This window comes from Halichoerus grypus, chromosome 6 (assembly GCF_964656455.1).
Source record: "Halichoerus grypus chromosome 6, mHalGry1.hap1.1, whole genome shotgun sequence".
NCBI lineage: Eukaryota > Metazoa > Chordata > Mammalia > Carnivora > Phocidae > Halichoerus > Halichoerus grypus.
Window position 1 is genome coordinate 9,264,521 of NC_135717.1, and position 13,355 is coordinate 9,277,875.

Consider the following 13,355-nt stretch of genomic DNA (forward strand, 5'->3'; position numbering starts at 1 on the left):
GTGCCCCTACCCCCCCCCCCTTTTGTGTGCATCTGGGACTTGCAAGCATCACGCTGCTAATTCCAGCTTCTTCTCAGGCACCCAGGACATGACTGCATGGGCAGATTCCACGGGAAAGCTTATTTGTCGTCAGCTGGGATCTGGGATCTGTCCCCATTTCCATCCCCATCCCACGTAGAATGCTCTAGCTGCTCTCAGTCGGCTGGAGTCCATCTGGAAGAGGTGCTTCCTCTCCTGCACTTAGATAGAGAGACAGGAGGAAGGAAATAGCCTATGACCAGACTGTGATTACTCAGGGTGGGAGACTTAAAATTCTTAAATCAGAAGCCTTGTCTAGAAGTCATGCAAAGGAAGTTCTCGTGTTGGTATACAAGATTATACGGTAAGAACATTCATTGCAATATAGCTTATAATAGAAAAACATGCCTGCAGGGCGCCTGGATGGCTCAGTTGTTAAGTGTCTGCCTTCGGTTCAGGTCATGATCCCGGGGTCCTGGGATCGAGCCCCGCGTTGGGCTCCCTGCTCAGCAGGAAGCCTGCTTCTCCCTCTCCCACTCCCCCTGCTTGTGTTCCTGCTCTCGCTATCTCTCTCTCTGTCAAATAAATAAATAAAATCTTTAAAAAAAAAAAAATGCCTGTAACTAAGACGTACAACAGTAGGGAGTTCATTTGATAAATTACAGTATATACTCAATAAAAATATCATTAAAAATATCACTAAAAATAATGAAACAGAAGAAAATTTGAGAAGATAGGGAAAAAATTGAAGTATATTAAGTTAAAAAATGGACTCCATTTTATATTTTAAAATAAAGGTGGAACACAGGATTTTTAAGGCAGTGAAACTATTGTGTGTGATACCATAATGGTAGGTACAGGACGTTATCCATTTGTCAAAACCCATAGAATGTACCACACCAAGAGTGATTCCTAAGGTAAACTTCACTTTGGACAATAATGATGTATCAGGGAAGGTTTTTCAGTTGGAACAAATGTCCTACTCTGGTGCTGATGTTGACAGTGGGGACAGTTTTGTACACGTGGGAACAGGGGGTATATAGGAGATCCCTGTACTTTCTGCTCAATTTTGCTGAGAACCTAAAACAGCTTGAACAAATAACATCTACATTATTTTAGGCGCACCTGGCTGGCTCAGTCAGAAGAGCTGTGACCTTTTTTTTTTAAAGATTTTATGCATTTATTAAACATTTATTTTTTTCATTTTTTTTCAAGATTTTATTTATTTGAGAGAGAGTGAGCGAGAAAGAGAGAGAGCAAGCACAAGCAGGGGAGGAGTAGAGGGGGAGGGAGAAGCAGACTCCCCACTGAGCAGGGAGCCTGATGTGGGGCTCGATCCTGGGACTCCAGGATCACGACCTGAGCCAAAAGCAGACAGAGGGGCAGAGGGAGAGAGAGAGAATCTCCAGCAGACTCTGCAATGAGTGATCAGCGATCACTGATTCCACTACCCCGAGATCATGACCTGAGCCAGAATCAAGAGTTGGACGCTCAACCGACTGAGCCACCCAGGCTCCCCAAACATGCGACTCTTACTCTCAGGATCATGAATTTGAGCCCCATGTTGGGTGTAGAGATTACTTAAATAATAAAACTTTAAAAAAATGTCTGTTTAAATTGAAAAAAGATTAAATAAAATAAGATTTTGTACTCCAGAATGTTCGCCATGATTCTATCTGGTGTTTAGATTAAGGGTGATTTGTTTGTACCTGTGCTTGTGTGTATCTTCCAGAATTTTCCACAATGGCCATTTGTTATTTTCAGTATCAGAAAAAAATATATCTATTGTTGAAAACAGAAGTCCTGGCTGTCAGTCTCTCCCCCAAATGTTAGTATTGATACCCTGCTTTCTTTTCTTTTCCCGAAAGGGCCACCTGAGCGAGGGGTATGGACAGCTCTGCAGCATCTACCTCAGACTGCTAAGAACGAAGATGGAATATCACACCAAAGTGAGTCTGCCAACGGTTCTGCATACAGGCCCCCCACCCCCATCCCTCCCCCCCACAACCTCCCCACCCCGGCCACCTCTGTGGGCCAAACTCTCAGGTCTTTCCGGGAATAAGGTGGCCCGGGCCCCTCAGGGAGTGTTTATACCACATCCAGTGAGAGGAAGGTATTTTATAGGATGGCTGCAGTGGGACTCGGGACTGGGATTCTGGCCCACATTTTCCGCACCTTTTTATTCCCCATTTTGCAGAGAGGACCCCTATCCACTAGGCTGCCTTAGGAAAATGTTTCAGAAGCACTGCCTTGACTGTGAATAAAAACAGTCCCTTCCTTTTATGTAGTGAGTTCCCACACAGAACCTTCTTTGCATCCATCTGTGGCCTTAGACGGTCTTTCTAATGCGCTGAATGCAGGTAAAACCGTCGTGCTGGGTAACCTGGTGGCACGTAAGGGTCTGCTTGGCAGGAGTGCCCGGGTCCATCGGGGGGAGGAGGCTTACGTACCTGCGGCATCGTGTCACAGTGCGCAGCGGTCCCACGAGCCTGTAGAAGGAACCAGAGGCCTTCTGAGATGATGCGGGGCCATGGCGTGGAAGGGGAAGATGAAGGAAGCGGATCGAGGCAGACGGTGGAGGGAGGGTGTGGATGGAGCAGGGGTGGGCAGGAATGGCCTGGAAGCAGAGCGGGGAGCTGGCATTGGAAATGAGGAAGGGAGGAGATTTACCTCTTATGGACTCAGGGGAAGGAGGGGGCTCTGATTCACGGAACCCACCCTGCTGTGCTAGCCATTCCTGGTTAATCCTCGCCGTGACCCTAAGAAGGCGGTATTCTTACAGCCTAGGAAAATGAAACTAGGAGCGTGCTCGAGTGTCTTGCCTTGTCATGCAGCTCCTCGGTGATGAGGTGGGACTTGAACCCAGGCCTGTAGGGCAAAAAAGCCCCTGCCGCTCAGTGGCCACCCTTCCCTCTGCTTGTGTGGACCCGGGTGCTTGCCGCAGCCCAGAACTGGGTTAGGTTCTGAAGAGAGAAAGGTGAAGGGACTTTGGCCCGGCCTCCAGGAGTCATATTTGCTTGGGAGACAAGCCGGGCAAGTCCAGTGAGGACCGGAACTGAGAGATGCACAAGATGGTACAGGAGCTTGTAATGGGGTGCCGTGCCCAGACACCGGCCACCCAGGTAGGCTTCTCAAAGGCAGGACACCTGAGCTCACCCCCAGCTCAGTGGCTGAAACACGAGCAGCCTTTTATCATCTCTCACGCCTTCTGTGGGTCGGATGTTCCAGAAGGGCTGGGCTGGGCAGTTGCAGGCTGCAGGTCCCCCGTGCGGTCCCAGTCCGGTGCTGGCTGGAGCTGGGACAGTGTGGACGTGGCCTGGCGTCTCCCTCCTCACGAAGTCTCAGTGCTTGTGAGGACTCCCTTGCAGCCCGGCCAGTTTCCCAAGAGAACAAGGTAGAAGTGCGTGGCGTTTATAAGACTCAGCCTCGAAGTCACAGAGCATCCCTTCCACTGTCCTATATGGGCTGAGGCAGTCACAGGGGTCCCTGGATTCAAGGGGGTGGGACAGGGACCACACCAGCCAAGGTGGAATGTCGAAATCACGTTGTAAAGACAGTGTGTCAAACTGGAGGGGCAGCTGGTGTTGGACATACAGTCTGCCGGTCTGCCCTCTGGCCCCACAGTTCGTTTCCTGCCCTCCTTCCCTCCCAGGGAATACACTCACACCTCCCCCAGGCCCCCAGAGCCTTGTCTGCCACCTTGCAGGTAGAGGAAAGGCCACTGAAGAAGGGCAGGGCGGCCGTGCCAGGCAGAGGGTCAGCTGCAGACAGAAGGGCTTGAGGCCCAGCACAATCTTGGGTTCCTGAGGAACGAGCCACAGATCCACCTCAGTGTGAGGAACAGGCAGGTGGAGAGTGGGGAGGGGGTGACCGAGGAGCTGTGTGAGAGCATCCCACTCAGAGTGGAAGACGGTGAGAGTCAGATTAGGACGGTGGTCCCCGGGACAGGCCAGAGTGGTGGGGGCTCTGAAGACTGGCAGGAGGGGTGGGGGGCAACAGCTACGGAGATGTGGGGCCCGTGGGAACAACCTGGGCGATTGCAAGAAGTGCAGGAGCCCAGGGAAGCAAGTGAGGCCACGGGCGCTCTGGACTCCGAGCTCCGGGAGGACAGAGGACAGGTGTGTGTGTCTCCTCGTGTCCTGTGCCCTGTGCCCTGCCCAGCATCTAGCGCAGAACAGGTGCTCAATCAGGACTCCTTCCATGAGGGACAGAATGAACCAGAACCTAGATCTGATTAGCGCACAAGGAGGGCTGATCCCGGAGAGAGGCTGGCCCTTCCTCTTTTGAAGCAGGAGGAACGGAAGGATAGCTGGCACATTCAAAACGGGGGAGGGAGTGGGAAGCAAGATGCTGAGGGAGATCCAGGGATGTAAGGAGGAAGGCACGGACCAGGGCGGTGAGGAGCCGGGCCAGTGGCCAGGACCAGGAAGGGGCACTAAGGTTGGAGAACATGATTAAAGGGGACTCCAGCTGTGAGTCCTTCTCTAGGGATGTTGGCAGCTGGTCCTCGAACAAAGACCCAGGCTCACAGGGTTTTGACAGCAGTGAGGTGGAAGAACAGGCAGCAAGAAGGGCGAAGGACACAAGAACAGGTCTCTGTCCAGACTGAGCGAGGTTAAATACGGCCAGAAGGGGGCGCTCAAGGAACTGGCCGGCTCTGAGACAGAGGAGCCCTGGGGGTGAGTGAGCCTGAGGGCTGGAGGGGGCGGCCAGGGCAGAGGGAAGAGCCAGGAGGTGTGCAGTGGAGGATTTATGTCTTCAGAGCCTAAAGTATTCTCTGTGGAATTGAGACCCCCTTGACTGGCCACCCATCAGTGCCCGTCTGCACCTTTCCCTTTGCCTTGTGTTCCAACCACTCCAGGCAGGCCACACTGGGGAAGAGATAATGCCAATATGAAAATGGGTTTGCCTTCCCCAAACTCACAATGGCAGCTTCGGGAAGCGGCCGAAGGACAGAGGGAAGCATGGGTGGGGTTCAGAATGTACTGGGGATACATAAATGCGGGACTGTCTGCGCCTCGTGGATGGTCGAGGGCCGGCCACTGTCACACTGGGCCTCACTGGAGGGCCGGAGAGCATCTTTAGAAGAATGTTCCAGGACATGAACTGTTAGGGCAGAGCCCTATCCTGGCTCCCAGATACGGGATGGAGCCTTCACCTCTGATGATGGGTAGTGGATATTCTCTGCTGTGAGCTGGTCAGGGGGTCTGTGTGCAGTGACACATCCCCCACAAAGGGTGTGGGTAGCTGCACGAGCAGAATCAAGCCTGCTGCTGCCCGACGTCAGCTTAGTTGAGGTGCCCTGTCCCGACTGCCATTCCTCTGCCTCCCTTTCCAGAATCCCAGGTTCCCAGGCAACCTTCAGATGAGCGACCGGCAGCTGGATGAGGCTGGAGAGAGCGACGTTAACAACTTGTGAGTGGCCGTCCTCATGCTGGGGACCCAGCAGGGAAGAAAGCTCGATGTTGTCACACAGGGCCTGATGGCAAGGGCAGTGGCTGGGGTGGGGCCACTTAGTGTTGGTGCCTCATCCAGAATCCTTCCAGGCTGCCCAGGGTTCGATTCTCGGTGTCACCCACTGCCCTCCCCACCCAGCATGGCACCTGCCCTCCCCTCTGCCACCATCACTGTGGAATTCACCCTGCTTGATCTTCAAATGGCCTTAAGACCCACGTGGGTGGGGGCTAAGGATTGGGTGTGGGGGGTGGACGTGTCTCTGTGTGTGCACGCACGTATGCATTGGGGACAGAGACAGCAACACAGAGCAGGGGGGAGCGGACAGGTGAAGCGCTGGCCTCAGGCTCTGGAATATAAGCTCTCTCTCCTCTTGTGTCCAGTTTCCAGCTAACAGTGGAGATGTTTGACTACCTGGAGTGTGAACTTAATCTCTTCCAAACTGGTGAGTCTCTCCCTCCCATCTGGCCCAAGCTGTCATGGGAATTGCCTAATTCTGAGCTTTGCTCCCGGCTTAGACCAGCCGTCCTAGCCCCCTTCTCCCTACGAGGTTATGCAGCACAGGTCAGGAAATGGGAATATCCATACCCTATCTCTGCTCTCCTCGTCCCTGGTGCAGGGAGAGGCTGGAGCTCGTGGGTGTTTTCAGAATCGGTGATTTCATTCTGAGCAGAACGACCATGCTCCCCATCCTGCGGGCCTCCCTCTGGAAGCCCAGGCCTCCCAGAGCCCAAAGACAGGTCTGACCTCTTTGATAACCTTCAGACTGTGGCCCCCGAGCTGGCCAGTGCTTTGTCTGCCACTCAGCTGGGTTGGCACTCGGGATGGATTGCTGCTCAGGAGGAGGGGCTGCTGTGTGCTGTTTGGTCGGCAGCCAGGGTCGACCAGCTGGTCGAGTTGAGTTGTTGGCCAAGTCCATGTGGGAGGCCCACGAAGCCCCTTTCCACTAGCAAGGAGAATCGGCCGCCCTTCCAGGCTCCCTTCGCTGAGAGTTCTGGTGCCTCCAGGCTGTCAGCCCCCAACACTTCCCTGACCGGAATCAGGAAGGAAGCAGTCCGTTCCCTTCTCTTTGCTGTCCCTTCTTCCCACACCTGCCAGCATGACTCCCCCTTCTCTCCTGGGGAACAGAAAAGCCCGTTTCCTAAGATTCAAGATGCTCCGCAACAAGTGCCCAGCTCCATGAAAGAGTGGATTCCAAGCTAGGAGTATTTATGCACAAGCTTGGTGACCTTCTCAGCATTTGGACATGTGGGACCCACTCTGGAGGCTCTGATTTTCTCAGGAAAAACAGACACTCTCTCCCCCTGAATTATACCTTCCTTTGGCATGTAAGCAGCTACTTAGAACTGGCCTGATACCAGCCAGCGCTGGGCCAGGGCTGGGCCAGGGTGGCAAATGCCTTCGTACTTCGGCCAGTCAGTTCAGTGCTGGATGTGAGAGGATCACCCCAACCAGGTGGGAACCGTGATTTGCAGGAGAAAGAAGAAGGTCAGTAGAGAAGTAAAAGTGAAACACAAAATAGAATCCCTGCCCTAAGGTGTTCCCAGCCAGGTAGGAGAAATAGTATGGATACATTTTTTTTAATATTTTTTATTTTGTTAAAGATTTATTTATTTATTAGAGAGAGAGCATGAGTGGGAAGGGCAGAGGGAGAGGGAGAGAGTGAATCTCAAGCAGACTCCCTGCTGAGCGTGGAGCCCCCAACTTGGGGCTCGATGCTACGACCCACGAGATCATGACCTGAGCCGAAACCAAGAGTTGGACGCTCAACCCACTGAGCCACCCAGACACCCCTCCCTGGCTGTTTTTATATGTGTTGATCACTTGTATTAATACCACTGGATGCTGAGCTCCTCCCTGGAATCTGGAACCATGTCCTACTCATCTTTGAGTACTTCCCTCCATTCTAGCCCAGTGTTCAACAAAATTCAAGAATGCGTGCTTCAGATAAACAGCAGTGAGGAAAGGACAGGGGAACAGTGCTCATAAAGCGGTATCACTATCCAGCCCAATGCTGTGGGACTATCAGGAGTGAATCAGCCACTTTGAGTTTTCTAGGGAGGAGCAGCTACCCCAAGTCTTGGCACAAACCCCAACATGGTTAAATGGTGGTGGCTTTCTTGCCCCTGAGCGAGCACTGATTCGGAATCAAGAGCCCTGTACCACTCATCTCCCCCGCTCCCTATCCCGTCCCCAGTTCCCTACTGTGTGCCGCAAAAACCAGGGGAACTGGCATTGGAAGAAATCCCTCCAGCTTCTGAGTCCTAGTCTGTGACCCTGCAAGGTGCCAGCCAGTACCCTCAGGTGCCCCTGGTTTTCACCTGTGGGAAACGTGGGCCAGTTACAGTTAACATTTATTTCCAGTGCTTGCAACAGTTCTCCAAGCGTGGTCCTCTGGACCAGCACCATCAGCATCTCCTGAGAACTTGTTAGAAATGCAAAGCCCCTGGTGCCACCCTAGACCTACTGAATCTGAATCTCTGAGGGTGGGGCCCAGCCATCTGCGTTTTAGCAGCCTGCTCCCTCCCCGGCCAGGTCTACACTGTCCAATATGGTCGCCACTGTCCAATATGGTAGCCACTGTCCAATAGGTAGCACCTAGTTAAATTAATTTAAATTACATTAATTAGATTACATCTATTTAAATAAGTTATAATTGAATAACATCAAAAAGTCAGGTCCTCGGTTGCACTAGCCATATTTCAGGCACCCGGTAGCCCCATGTGGCCGCCATACTGAATGGCTCCTAGGGACACTTAACGCCATCACAGAATTCTTTTGCACAGTTCTGCTTCACGAGAACCACTCAGCCAGGAAATCCAGCTTTCAACCCTAGCTGCATGTTAGAATCACCTGGGGGGCTTTTGAAACCTACCGATGCCCCAACCCTACCCCAGACCAACTAAAACAGAATGGGAGGTAGGGGACTTGCTGGGAAACATTAGATTTTGAATTTTCCCAGGTGATGCTAATCAATCTCAAAGCCAACACCGAGAATCACTGCAGTGCTCTGCACTTTACACGACCCTGTCCTTGAATACGCACAAGACCCTTTCGAGGTACGTGCTCTTAGAACCCCCTGCATTTTACAGAAGACCATCTGGAGGCACAGAGAGGTTGAGTAACTTGTCCCCGGTCACACTGCTCTAGATGTTACCGGATGCCAAAGGGCATTCCTGGCAAGTGGCGGGCGGGCTGGAAGATGGAGCGGTCTGTGATCCCTTGCCAGAGTGGAGCCCAAGGAAGTCCGTGAACTTGGATGGATGGCCGCCTAGCAGTGACAGCTGCTTTTAATTTGTGTCAAAAAGAAAAGCTGCCTTTTCATTAAAACTGTTTGGGATTTTTTTTTTTTTTTTTCAGCTGCCAGAGTAAGCCAGTTAACAGGGAATCGTGCAGTGAGGGAAGGCTGAGCACAGCTGCTCTGGGCTTTCCTCTGGGGCAGTCGGGCTCACTGATTTTTCTCGATGCTGGCCATGGTGGAGTCTCTGCAGGTGGTGGGCAGCCACTGCAGGAAGGAGTTCGGCTCTGGCCAGTGGTGTGCACTGAGTGTCCACGGCCAGGCATCTGGTTGCTTGGTTTAAGAACAAGGGGTACGGGGCGCCTGGTTGGCGCAATCAGTTGAGCATCCAACTCTTGGTTTCGGTGATCTCAGGGTCGTAGGATCGAGCCCCGCATCAGGCTCTGCGCTTTGCGTGGAGTCTGCTTGGGATTCTCTCTCCCTCTCTCTCTCTGCCCCTCCTGCTTGTGTTCTCTCTCTCTCCCTAAAATAAATTTAAAAAAGGGGGCGCCTGGGTGGCTCAGTCGTTAAGCGTCTGCCTTCGGCTCAGGTCATGATCCCAGGGTCCTGGGATCGAGCCCCACATCGGGCTCCCTACTCCACGGGAAGCCTGCTTCTCCCTCTCCCACTCCCCCTGCTTGTGTTCCCTCTCTCGCTGTCTCTCTCTCTCTGTCAAATAAATAAATAAAATCTTTAAAAAAAAAAAAAAGAACAAGGGAGCAGAGGGTAATGTGGAGGGGTCTGTGGAGCAAGACAGGGAGGGAGCAACGTGCTGTCTGGAGCTCGAGAGAGTGGAGGGCAGCCCTTCAGCTGACCTGCCCCCCAGGGACCGACAGCAGCCTTTGATCCTGATGGTTCATCCTCAGCCCTGTGCACCCAGGGCTCCTGCATGTGTCCCTTTTTGGTGTCCCAAGACCCTGTGGCAAGCCTCCAGGAAGCCAGGGCTGAATTATCCCCTCCTTCATGTCCTGATTAATGTTTGCTATTTTCCCCATCTGATTGCCTTCCGGGGACTCACCCTGTTTCCTCCCATGTGTACCTGTCCCACGGGAGTGTTGTAAGGGGTAACTGCGGTCCGATGACATAGCATATGCACAGAGCGGGTCCTTGGCATGTGTCAGAACCCTGTCTTCTGCCCCTCTGAGAAGGTCACCTGCAGTTTCTTATCCCCTACTGCCTGTGTCCCCTTTTATTCCCTAGTGTTCAATTCCCTGGACATGTCCCGCTCGGTGTCCGTGACGGCAGCCGGGCAGTGCCGCCTCGCCCCGCTGATCCAGGTCATATTGGACTGCAGTCATCTGTATGATTACACCGTCAAGCTCCTCTTCAAACTCCACTCCTGTGAGTACAATGGGCCGGATCTTCTCTGTGCGCCTCTGGCCGGAAGGAGGATTACAGCCAGAGGCTGTCCCTTCAGTGCCCTTTCTGCCACTGCTCCCAAAGTCCCTAGAGCTCCCGACCCTCTTGAGAGTGAGGAGCAGGGCACAAGCTTTGTTGTGCCCAGGGAAGCACCTGGCTCTCCATAGCAGTGTCCTGGGACGGCTCCCTCCCTCCACCTCTGGCTTCATCACATCTCCGTCCACACGTGTCATGTATTCTAGGACCCACATGAATGATACCAGGCCCAGCCTGGACCCACAGGTGCAAGGGCAGTGGTGTCCAAAGTGTTCATCCACACAGCTTCTCTGGACATGTGGAACTTTATGGGGAAATAGAAAACATAAAACAGAGCTGCTCTCGTACATGGTGGGCCGGCCCCTACCCAGCCACAGGTCCCTGGGATGCTTTTGCAGATTCTATCTTGGAAACTACTGTAGAGTTCTTATACTTTTGTGTGCTTCTTGTTTAAGACAATGTGTGTGGGTCCTGCTGTGGGTGGGTCCAGTAGGTTTGGGGTGTGCATGGTGAAACCATACCCCAGGTGAAGCTGATTTGGGTGGTTTCTGGTCCACACTCAGAGGCGTTCCCCATGAGGGATATCCACGTACAGAATGTATGGATGAGGGAGAACCAAGAAAAATCAAGACCTGAGTGGATACAAGCAAGGTGTTACGGCCCTGGCAAAGGGACAAGGATGCATGTCGGAAGACAGGGACAAGGGATAGTCTAGAACTGTGGTCACTGACAAGAAGTGGGTCTGGTTATTTAGGGGGGACAAGAAGCGGCATCACTTGGGTTAATCCAGGAGCATCTCGTGGAAGGGAGGTTGGAATCGGATGTGTAAGTGTTAGGAAGGCTTTGGACAAGTGAGCGCACCCAGAGGGGCAGAGAGCAGACTGAATCCCAAGGGAAGAAAGGCAGTTATCCTGCACAATATATACTTCTCTAAAAATGAAGGTTTCATTTTAGAGTAGTTTAGATCTACAGAAAAGTTGTAAAGATCACTGAGGAAGTGTCCCCCCATACCCTGAACCCAGTTTCCTTTATTGTTAATATCTTACATTAATATGATACATTTGTCACAATGAATAGACCGATATTGACACATTATTATCAACTGAAGTCCATACTTTATTCAGATTTCCATGGTTTTTACCTAACGTCCCATCCAGGACACCACATTACATTGAGTCATTGTGTCTCCCTAACCGCCTCTTGGCTGTCATAGTTTCTCGGACTTTCCCTGTTTTTGACGACCTTGATGGTTTCGAGAATTGGTCGGACACTTGTAGAATGTCCCCTGATTTAAGTGTATCCGGTGTTTTTCTCATGACTGGACTGGGGTTAAGGGTTCTGGGGAGAGAGGCCACTGAGATAAAGTGCCATCATCATCCACCGTTTTGGTGGGCATTTTGAATTATCGTATGTTTATACACGTACTCCCTCTTTGTACCAAGTAAATGTATTCCTATTCAAAAATTCCTAAAATGGGGCAGTGGGAGGGATGGGGGTGGCTGGGTGATGGACACTGGGGAGGGTATGTACTATGGTGAGCGCTGTGAATTATGTAAAACTGATGAATCACAGACCTGTACCCCTGAAACAAATAATACATTTTATGTTAATTAAAAAAAATTCCTAAAATGTACGTTTAAGGAACAAGACAAGAAATAAAGGGATCACCGAGTTGTGATCTATAGTTGAAGTATGCAGCGTCATGCATTCTGGGAGGAGAAGGGACCTCAGAGAACCCACTCTGTAGGAGAGGAGGCTGGTCTAAGAGGCTGTTGCTTGTCCAGCATCTTGCCGTTGGCCGTGACCGAGTGAGCACCGGACTGGGATCCTGAGTGTTGTCCTATAATCTTTGCCTTCTGGCAGGCATCCTCTCGTGCAGGCTCTATGGATCCCTCGCAGATTAACGTCTGTGCTGGACCGACCCAGTGCACGTACCTCTGAGAGAGCCACACCTCTGCCACCTGCTGGGGGTCCGTCCTGCTGCTTGGTCAGGTCACCACGGTGTCTTCCGTGGTCAGGAACACAACTTCCAACCCACTGCACCCAGAATGGCTCATGCTGCAGGAACAAACAGAAGGACAGATGTGGAGGAGAAGCACCCCTAGACTCATGGCTGGCCCTTCTGGGCCCCCTTGGTTACTAGTCCCTGTTCCTGGGGCAGCTGTAGGCCTGGCAGGCTGGCCACAAGCCCCAGGGTGGATGGTCCTCTCCCTCCGGAGCCCCGCTGTGGCTCGCCTGGTCCTCCTGTGGTCCTCTTCCCTCTCACTCTTTTCCCAATTTCTTCCAGGTCTCCCAGCCGACACCCTGCAAGGCCACCGGGATCGTTTCATGGAGCAATTCACCAAGTAAGTGGCTTAAGTGAGAGAAACGAATGCTATAAACTTGATTAGTCCACACAAGAGCACTTGCTTTAAAATGATTGAGGAATGAGGGTATCGGCAGAGTAAAGCAGTAGAGTGGAGGAAGGTGACGAGGACGGCAGTAAATGTACCGCTGGCTGGCGAAGCTATCCGTTCTCTAATAAAGTCCACATGAACATGTCGGAGAAAGTGATTTCATCCATTCATTCATCACCTGCTGTATGCCCCAGGCTTCATCCTCTCTTTCTTCTCCCTACGTTCTCATACCATGTATGGTCCATGTGCGTGAAACGCAACACCCAGATCTGTTTCTCTAGCTGACTGAGCCTTGCCTCTGAATTGGGTCTCACGCACCCAGTTATCTGTCTTACATCTCAAACTGAGCTCTAGGTTTTCCTCCGCGAACTTTTTCTCCCAGGGTGCCTGGGTGGCGCAGTTGATTGAGCGTCCAACTCTTGGTTTCGGCTTGGGTCATGATGGCGGGGTCGTGGAATCAAGCCCCTCATTGGGCTCTGCGCTCAGCGGGGAGTCTGCTTGAGATTCTCTCTCCCTCTCCCCCTCATGCTCTTTCTCTCTAAAAATAAATAAATAAACAACAAAAAACCCAAATTTTTCCTTCCCGGCCTTTTCTATCTCAGTAAATGCTACCACATCCATTTAGGCCAGAGATCTGGAACTCACCATTGTCCTCCTCCCCCATGTCCACTCCAGTGGCAGATGCTCTGCACATATATCTTGGCTCCAATCATAGCTGCCATCTCTGGGGCTACCATCGTTTTGTGCCACGACCCTCCAATATGGCGGATGCCCTGGGCTTCCACTCTTGCCCCCTGAAATCCTGTCCCCCCACC

General features: G+C 52.2%; 1 protein-coding gene across 2 annotated transcripts in view; it reads left to right on the forward strand.

Moving 5' to 3' along the window:
• The window catches only part of HIP1 (huntingtin interacting protein 1), a 145,945-nt gene that overhangs the window by 106,526 nt on the left and 26,064 nt on the right, over nt 1-13,355 (forward strand). For both annotated transcript variants that reach the window (XM_036112525.2, XM_036112527.2), the window contains exons 5-9: nt 1,887-1,967; nt 5,357-5,433; nt 5,856-5,917; nt 9,950-10,090; nt 12,432-12,489. In XM_036112525.2, the coding sequence (XP_035968418.2) occupies nt 1,887-1,967; nt 5,357-5,433; nt 5,856-5,917; nt 9,950-10,090; nt 12,432-12,489 (419 nt within the window). The remainder of the gene's footprint in view (nt 1-1,886; nt 1,968-5,356; nt 5,434-5,855; nt 5,918-9,949; nt 10,091-12,431; nt 12,490-13,355) is intronic.